The 10094-nt window shown below is 42.1% G+C and overlaps 1 protein-coding gene across 4 annotated transcripts in view; it reads right to left on the reverse strand.

Annotated features, from left to right (window-relative positions):
• Pdk1 (Phosphoinositide-dependent kinase 1) overlaps positions 1-10094 on the reverse strand; it is a 44210-nt gene that overhangs the window by 6983 nt on the left and 27133 nt on the right. For 3 of the 4 annotated variants that reach the window (XM_017635777.1, XM_017635794.1, XM_017635801.1), the window contains exon 4: positions 102-1561. In XM_017635777.1, coding sequence (XP_017491266.1) covers positions 102-1561 — 1460 coding nt within the window. The remainder of the gene's footprint in view (positions 1-101; positions 1562-10094) is intronic. The other variant, XM_017635785.1, reaches the window with a different exon arrangement.

A 10094-nucleotide genomic window follows, 5' to 3' on the forward strand; every position in this document is an offset into this window, starting at 1 on the left:
TTTCTGGTCAAAGGCACAGACTGGGCTACACCACAGCTTTAGTAGTTTGGAACTACATACTTAAATGCGATATAAGCGCAAATAACGTTAATAACACTTACCGTATGGACAAAGAAGATTTTGAAGTTCTTGGGCTCAACGCGAAGTTCGGCGCTCCATGGTATTTCACCTTTCTTCACCATCTGCACGGGATCGATGTAGATCAGACGTGGGCCCGTTGTCAGCAGCAACATGCGCTTGCGTGCGAACAGCCCTTTGCGTTTGTTTATGTAGCCCCTCTTCAATATGACTTCGTTATCAGCGAAGACATGCCACTTGTCAGACTTTTGTTGCTCCAAACGTTTTTGCTTCTCAGCATCCGAAAGGTCGTAAATATCTACATTAAGAAAACAAAATGTTAATAAGCTATGCATGTGATTGCCGATTGTTGGCGTTCCATAGTCACTTTTTACTACAGTCTTTTTCTCAATCTCTCTGCCATTCTGTTTGCAGTCGCCACTGCCAAGGGATGTGCCCAATTCCATGCCGAGCAAACGAGTCAGCTGCTTGTCGTCCAAGCCTGGTTCGAGGTTTTCCGGCATACAATATTGCGAGCGGAAGTCCTCGTCTTTCGAAACGCCCGGCAAGTATGGGTATATCGGAGGCGGCGTCTGCTGCCGCACTGTGACGAAATCGATGCCGTTGAAAAACGGATGTGAGCGGAGGCTCACATAGCTGCCATCACGGTCTTGTGCACCCAAGCGCTCATCAGGCTTTACTTTCAATAAACTTCTGACTAGATCCTCAGCATCTTTGTCGAAACCTTGGGGAAAATCTAGATCGCAGGCTAAAATTTCCTTGAATATGACATAGTCATTGCTGCCTCGGAAGGGCGGTAGGCCGGAAATCATCTGATAGACTATGCAGCCGAGCGCCCAGAGATCAGCAGCCGGTGTTATGGGTCCATTTTGTAAAACTTCCGGCGACACATATTGCGCTGTACCCACAAAGCTGCCCTTGCGTCGGCGGTTGTAGTAGCGCCCTGGTCGCCCACTGTGCGCACGATCCTCATCGCTGCCTGTGTCATTGGTGTCCTCGGCATCCTCATCTTCATCCTCATCACTGCGATTCTGTGGGCGTCCGGTGCGCGACGTCGTCGTCGTCGCCGTCGCCGTCGCCGTCACCGTAGCCGCAGCGGCAATACGCTCTTCGGGTTTGAAGATTTTTGCCGAACCAAAATCGGCTATCAGTGTGTGCATGTCTTCATCCAATAGAATATTCTCAGGCTTCAGGTCACGATGCACCACATTGCGACGGTGCATTTGCTCGCAAGCTAATACTAATTCGGCGACATAGTGGCGTGTGCAGTCCACATCGAAGGAGCCCACCTTGTTGATGTACGGCAACAGATCGCCGTTCTTGGCATAGGTCATCACAAAGTACAGCGAACGTCTGTCCTGGAATGTGCACGACAGATTCACAAAGCCGGGCACATTGGTCATCATGTGCATTGCTTCACGTTCACGCCGCACATACTCCTGCTTGTCCTCGCGCAGGATGTGGCGCTTCTCGCATACTTTAACTGAAATGAAAAGAGGTAAAGGAGGAGTTTATTAGTCAAGTGCTCCAAAGGCGAAAAGAAAGTTTTTTAAGTGAGATTATTTTCAAATTTTAAATACAAGAAATTTTTAAAGTACGTTTTTCAATGCATAGCAGCATCATAAAGTAGCTGGGCGATGTTCAATGGGTAAATGCATTAAAAGTCAGCGACTGTATGGCCTGAGAGCCGCATTAGCTTCACTCGCTTATGAGTGCTTTAATTAAACGGTACAAGAAAACGAGCTGCTCTACATGTACATATATATATATACATACAATTGTACATATGTATGTATGCATGCGTATGCTTATGCAACTACGTACCTATATGTACATTCATAGAGTGGGCTGCAGCGCGTTTGATGTGCTGTGTTTCCAGGTAGATAATTAAAAAAAAAAACCCACACAAACNACGCAGGATGTGGCGCTTCTCGCATACTTTAACTGAAATGAAAAGAGGTAAAGGAGGAGTTTATTAGTCAAGTGCTCAATAGGCGAAAATATAGTTTTTTAAGTGAGATTATTTTGAAATTTTAAATACTTTTAAATGCATTAAAAGTCAGCGACTGTAAGGCCTGAGAGCCGCATTAGCTTCACTCGCTTATGAGTGCTTTAATTAAACTCTACAAGAAAACATTCATAGTGGGCTGCAGCGCGCGTTTGATGTGCTGTGTTTCCAGGTAGATAATTAAAAAAAAAAACCCACACAAACACTAACAGGTATTAACTGTAAATTATTAAAACGTGCTGCTGAAAAAATGACTGAACGAAATTGACCGCTGCAGGAATCCATTTCGGACGCGCGTGCGACAATAAAATTCATGCAAATCTCACTGTGCCGACGAAAGAGACATGGCGGTGCAAATAAAAAATTAAAAAAAACGAACTCAAACACACAAAACTTAATTACGACTTCGAAAATGTGCATTTCTAATTTTACAGCAACAATGCGGCAACCACAAGTCGACACGGGCAGCATAGCATTTGCCCCGACCAAGAATTTTTATGACAATTTCTATGGGTATACACCAACCAACACACTCACACACAAACAAGGCGTTAGCGAAATTTGCGAGCGCTCAAACACACAGCTGCAATTATAATATAAAAATTAGCAATTAAAACACACGCGCAGGCGATGAAAACTTGATTTTGCAACTGAAGCATACATACATATGTACATTTGTGTGCAAGCGGTGCAGAGCGGAGCGCCTCCGCCTCCGCCTCCACCGACAACCAAAGCTGAAACCAAGTGGCCAAATTGACAAAGTCGACGATCGCCGATCGATCTGGCCAGTCGCCCACCACAACGCGCGTTGTGTTAGCTGCGCCCAATAATCGCATTCTTGATTTCTTGATCCCCTGTCCAGCTGACATTTCTTCGCTTATCGCTGTGACTTTGCCCATAAAATATTTTGTTTCTTATTTATACACGACATACAGTATTTGCAAGACAATGCAGTTGGTTCTAGCATATTTCACTTGACAACGCTCGCTATTTCATCAATGCGCTGCCGTTTCGCTACTTTGCTGCTGCTACTGCGAAGTGTTTGCGCCTGATTTTGTTATTCGCTGTATTTTAATGCTAATTCAATTGTTGAATGGTTTTTATTTTTTTGCACCTGCTTTTTAATGCTAATTCAATTGTTGAATGGTTTTTATTTTTTTGCACCTGCTTGCAAAAACGAAAGCACCAAACAAAGCGAATTCACAGCGGGTAACTGCATACGAAGCTGCATATCTATGTACATACATACTTACATACAAACATATGTACATATTTAAAATCTATATAGTTAACAGAGCAGAGCGCGACATATATGCGTATATGTATGTAGTATTTTCGGACATACATATGTAAAGACAGATAAGAAATAAGAAATGCCTAAAAATAGCAACCGAGCCGCAAAAAAAAAGACAATGAATGGATACAACCTCTCAAAGCTGCTTTCCCGCAAGGCGTTTAAGCGCCATATCAGCAGCGCTCGGAGAAATCAATGAATGCGCACACGTGTAGAGCTCATGCGATTCATGCGTTTGGGGGGGGGTCAGCTTGTCCAAATCACACCACTCACCGTGTGCGCATTTGTATTAGAAAAAGGAAAAAAAAAATATTGTTTAACTGATTTTTTGCCATTTTGCTCAACCACAATAAACAACAGCAGATCGCTGATTCGCTCGCGCAGATAAGAATAAATAATAANGAAAAAAAAAATATTGTTTAACTGATTTTTTGCCATTTTGCACAACCACAATAAACAACAGCAGATCGCCGATTCGCTCGCGCAGATAAGAATAAATAATAATAAAATAAAAAAAAAAATCAAGTGATAAAATAAATCTGAATATTGTATAGATACTACTGGCCCCAGTCAATAGCGACGACATCGAGGCGACAGATAAATAAATAAAAATACTGTTTATTTTTAAGCATTCCGAATGTTAGTTTATTTCGGTTTGTTTGTTGTGTCTAGGCCGCATGAGTGGTTGTTGTTGTTGATGACCGTGTCGTCGTCGCTGATTGCCAATTGTGTTTCTGCTGGGAATTTGAGGCTGTGTAAACAACAACCGACGACGACGACGCGCCCGACGATTGATTCGGCTGCCTGCCCGAACACCGGTGGATGAGCCAGAAATGTTTCAAAGCCGCTGCAGCTGAAGTACTTCCAACTGGTGAAGTCCGCCTGGCAGCCCTTCTACATATTTGTTTGCTTTTTTTTTTCTTAGTTTTTTTAGTATTTAATTTGACTTTGAAAAACGATTAACGGTATACGACTGCAAAAAAAAACAAAAAAAAACAGCACAGAATATAAAGAATTTCAAATAAATATTCACTATTTTGAATGCCTCCCACCCACAAAATCTGTACACAAAATAACTCGAAAAGATGCGCAACAAAAATTTCAATTGTTAATTTTTCTGCGAAATTGTTATTTATTTAAGTTGATTGTTTTTTTTTTGTTTTGCTGTTGTTAATTCGGTGCTATCACATTGTACATTGCTTGCTTGCTGTTTGCTATGCGCGCATCTTTGTTGTTGTGGCGAAACATGTCATCGCCCAAGAATGCGTTCAGCGGAAATGTCACTCAATTGTGTTGGGGACAACAATATGTACATATGTATGTATGTATGTAGCAGGCGAAAGTGCATGACGACATCTGCGAGTGTAGTATGTGTGTGAGTGTGCGTGTGCGTGTACAAGAATTCGTGGTGCATCTATGCAATTTTTTAATAAAATGTATTTCTTGTAAGCTTTTTATAGTTTCGGGATATTTTGGAATGGATTTAATTAATTAATAAATACTTAATTAATTTCTCAAAATTATATACAAATTTTTATACCTAAACTCTAGTCATAGTCAGAGTTCGGCTTCAGCGTTTTAATCCCTTGCCCAGTAGGCAGCTTGCAGCCTTTGCTTACTTTTGTGCACTACTCCGCTGGACGACAAAGTTTTTGCTAACCACTATCAGCTCGATCTCCGGAAGAACACCACACCGAAAATTGAGAGCGCAAAAGCAACGCTTCGTTAATTTCGAAAACTGCTGGAGCTCGCCGCCAGTCAGGGTTCGCACTCTTCGCTTTTTTGGCATTTTGCTTTTGCTGTTTTGCACTCATTTTTTATGGTCGCTTTTGTTGTTGTGGTTTTTTTTTTATAAGTAGGTATTTGTTTTGAATTTTATTTTTATATTTCCCCAAATTTAAGTAACATTTTTTTTTTATTCCGTGTGTATTTGTTTTTTTTTGCAAAAAAGGCGGCGGCTTTGCCGTTTAGTTTAATTCCATCGAACTGCCAACCCTGCTCACCGCCGCCACCGCTACCAAAATTATGTGGGAGCGGTTTTAATATTCTTTGTGTGTACACGGAGAAGTTGGATGTGTTGCGGTGCGGTGCCATGACTTTTTCAGGCCGGCCAACCGACTAGCTGCTTTATGAGTGTGTAGCGTTCGCTAGCGCTCATACATACATACGTACACACAAAGTGCAAGCAACGATAACTTGCAGAAGCGAGCAGTCAACAAACAGTCAGTCAGGCAGCCTGCGATGCGGTTAATGAACGACAAACCAGATTATACCAGGCAACCTTGAACTCCTAGTATGTTAGCCAAAGCTCTGTGTTGGTTTAAGAAAACAAAATTTACACACATACATACATATATGTATATGACAACAAGCCGTTGTTGATAAGCAAATGTGAAGCGCGGGCGAGCGCAGGTGGGATGATAGGCCAAATTGTGAACAACTGAAAAGCGCGTGAAAAGCCTTCGTGCATGGCTCCTGCTGCAAGCTATCAGTGCGCGCACGTCAACCAGCGCCGACCGCCACGCCACGCTACGCCACGCCACTTGACGACGGCGACTCTGGCGCGCATTGTAACTAGTAGGCGAAAATATAGGCCATTGGCCTAGTGCTAGAATGCAGAGTTGGCGCGTGGCTTGCAATAGCAGCAAAAAATCTACACATCAGCATGTCACCAGATACATACATACATACATACAAACATCAGATATCAGTGTCAAAAATGTCTTGTTGTGGGTAAAAAATAAATGTGCACGCCAACAAAACAAACAAAAGCATACATATGTATGTACGAAATGCACACAGAACTCGCAAAAAGCCAAATTTTAATTAAAAAAAACTGAAAACGCGCGACTGGCTGTACAACGGTAAAAGGCCAATGATGCAACCGCTTGCGCATACAAAACAAAATCAGCAAATATTTGCATCGCACGACCGTCCGCCAGAGGCCAAAAGTGGGAAACCTATAAAGGGAAATGCTGGTGGCAGGCAAGGCAAGCGAATGTCTTTTTCGATTGCAGTTTTTTTTGAGCGGTCGGTCGCGGTCGCTTGTATTACATTATTTCCATTTACTTGCGTATTGCCAGTTGAAAAAAGAAAGAAAAAAAATAAAAAAGGAGCGCCGCCTTTATCGAGGTCATTTGCACTTTGCGATTTTGACTTATGCGAAAATAAGTGCCAAAGGCAACCAACAGAAAGTTTGCGTACGTAGCCAGTGGAAAAATTCACGCTCGCCCGCCCGTCGTCCAAGCCAGAAATTTTGTAAATATTTTGCTAATTTTTTTTTACCACCTTAGCGAATTGGAACTACATACATACATGCATACCATCAAGCAAGCCCGCGCTGGAGTTGCTGCAGAGAGTAGGCGAATTCAAATAACTGCAAAGTGGGGAGAATGCCCTCCACAGAATTCGCGCCAATTTATGGCGTTCTCCAACACAGTTGCCCAGGCACACACACACACACACACACACACATGAAGAGCTGAGATGGTAGGCAACCAACCGAGAGGCGTGCAAGTTCCCAGCTCCAACAGAATCTCGCTGCCACAGCATCAGCATCAGCATCAGCCAGAACCGAAACAGAAACACAAACAAGAAGAACAGCAAACACAAGAGCAATAAAATCAAGTCGCTGGCTGTCATTCGCAATGGAATGCAATCCGACAACTTTTGGTCGCGCACGCGCATTGCACTCTGCGGGATGCTAAGCAACAACAAACAGCAGCCGCTTCTGCTAGAAATAATGCCATTCAACTTGCAACAGCAACAGCAGTGGCAGCGGCAGCGGCGATGGCCAACAAGCCAGCAAACTATAAACAAGAACTGAGCCCCAAGTCCAAGTTACAGCCACATAAATCGCAAAGCATTCACCGGTGATGATGGCGCGCTACAGTAGGTGTGTGTGCGTGTATGTGCAAAGGAAAAGACATCCGCCGCCGCCGCCGCCGCCGCAGCCACCTTACTCCACTACTTAATAACGAACCACGTAAACATACGAATAGGTGGAAGGAGGAGAGGTTGAATGAACGGATGCTCGTAAGCTGAAAATGCTGATAAACCCCATCTGGTTCAATACACGCCAAAAAGCGCAGTTGAGAGGTTGCAAACTGACTAGCAAAGTATTTTTAAGTTTATTTTTAACCTCAAATTACAACATTTTAGAACACTGTGCAACAAGTTTTAAGTACAGCAGCAGGAAGATAAAACGTCGATGATCTCGCCGATCGCAGCAAAGTACAAATACTAGTGTGTGTGTGTGTGTGTGTATGTTTGTTACAAGGACAGGCATTTAAAGAATTGCACGAAAATCGGGCTAGTCCCATTGGTGCGCATATCTCACTCCAAGCTGGCAAAGGTCACAAAAGAATAGTACTGTCGTATTATGTTTTTCTTGTTGTTTGAAACTCTGCAGAGGTAATGAATATTCCCGCTAATTAGCTGTAGCAACTGCTGCAGGTAGCAATTGACTAATTTGCAGCGAGTAGGTGGTCGTCGGTCCGTCGACCACACAACAGGCACAACTACCGCCGCGCTGAAGCAATGGCTTCAAACGGAACTCAGTGTCAGGCGACGTGGTGAGCAGCCTTCAAGTTCTAGCCGTAAATCATCGAAGCAAAACTTGCTCGCGTCGAGCAGCAATTTAATGACGACAATGCAAGTTGCGCTCACTCACCCAAGCTGCTAAATAATAAAAAGCTACCAAGCTGCAATAGATAGTGGATATGAGCGCAGGGAAAAGAAAATTGACACATGATTTATTTTGCCTTAGCGCTTGGGGAAGGACTCCAACAGTTTGCCCGAGTAAGATTGTTTTACGGTTGGCAGAGTTTTTCATATTAATTGCTTATTTTCCGCTTTTCCGTTTAGTATGCTGAGCTACTCTGACTTTTGAACATTTAGCGGCCCACTTCCCATTCCAAAGAAAACGCCATGACCGAAGCGGAAAAATGTAAACTATAAACAGCTGTCGTCGTTTCATGCTGAAATATCGGGCCAAATATTAAAGTAAAAACCCACAACGAGATTTTCAACAAACTGACAAATGTGAGCTTTTGTGGTCTCGATGGTAATGCAGGCCCCATACACTCTACCAAATAATTAGTAACTGTCTGGGCAGCTGTCAAGGGCTACCTAAGCAAATCTATTGCCTCTATCTATTATTTAATAGCGATGGAGAAAGGGGACAACACAAGAAAGCTAATTTTTTATTTTTATTTTTTTCTTTCTAATTATGTATGCGCATAACTTGCTTAACTCTGTTCACTTGCGCGAGATATGGATGGGGAGGGGGAATTCACCGCACTTTAACATATGACATCGAAAATTATCCCCACTACTGTGGGCGATATAAATAAAATTAGTTACCCACAAGAAGTCTGTGAGAGTTGTATAAAAAGTAAAAGAAAAAGTACGTATAAGTTCTTACTTTGTATGTAAAAAAAAAAAGAAAATGGCGAAATGGGAAAACTGTGGCTGCGTAGGCTACAAAAAAAAAAATATTACTATTAGCTGCACCTTTGCATCCTCGGAACTTCCACTGCCGTTGCAGCTGCGTCAAATATTCAAAAGATTAGCCGAAGAAGCAAATTAGCAGCTGCAGGCTGCCTGCCTTCTACCTACGCTGTCACCTGGCCCCTCCGAAAGTCTGCCGGCGAATTGGTTGGTCGATCGGTGGCGCTGGGCTTACTTTGCGGCCAAAAGGCGCCAGTCATTCGCCAACAATTCAAGATAAATGTGGCATATTTAAAATGCAACAACAACTGAGAAAAAAAATGATATTTCATGCTCGCGACTCTTAGTGACACTTCATCGTGTTATATTTACATCAGCGCGCCAATGTGGCCTACTTCACGCAAGTATTGCGCACACATACCAGACAACTGCGGAAAAAGCTGACAAAATTTATTTTTAGCCCAAAGAGCCATATTTTAGTGAGGTGAGAATGCACGGAAGCACGCACTACTCACATTTCATGCCCCCTTTCATACATACATATGTACATATGTATATGCATATGTATCTGCAGACGCCAGCCACGAGTCGAAAGCGCCTTGTTTACCTACCTCCTACTAACTAAACCCCGCACTTCATTTTCGTCCTACTCTCTCGATCCTTCGCATGCGTCGCCTCTTCCATTAATCGCTCGCCCACCGCCGAAAATCATCAAAACTCTGCCAACGAAGTGACCAGGATTGCCGCTTTGCGAAATTATTACCAAAATTTGTAGGAAAAATTTGGGTTCGTAAAAAGGTAAATTTGTTGTCATTTTGGTAGAATTTTGTTAAAGTATTTTGTGTGCACTTTAAAACTTTTCTTTTTCGTAGTTGTCTTTATATTCTGTTTTATCCTGAGTTTGGCCAAAAACCAAAAAAAAAAATAAAAAAATAACAAGCATGTAATTGTAGACTATGATTGTTCAAAAAAAATATTTAAAAATCAATTCTAATGGCAATTGTTAAATTAAAAAGGGAAAAGCACAAAAGTCCGGTGGCAAAAAATAAAAATTTTAATCTACGAAAATTTTTCAATGGGCAGTAAAACGTGTACCCAAAAATGTTCTAAAAATTCAGAGAAAAAAGTTCGAAATTTTTGGCGCAAATTTATTGAATTCCTCTAAAAGTTGGTATATACATATGTAACTTTAATCCCTGATTTTTATGATTTTGGTTAAACAAATTCTTAAAAAAAAGTACAAAAAAATAATAACTTGAAAAA

Source organism: Rhagoletis zephyria, unplaced genomic scaffold (genome assembly GCF_001687245.7).
Source record: "Rhagoletis zephyria isolate East Lansing unplaced genomic scaffold, Rhagoletis_zephyria_1.1 Rzeph_scaffold_00123, whole genome shotgun sequence".
Taxonomy (NCBI): Eukaryota; Metazoa; Arthropoda; class Insecta; order Diptera; family Tephritidae; genus Rhagoletis; species Rhagoletis zephyria.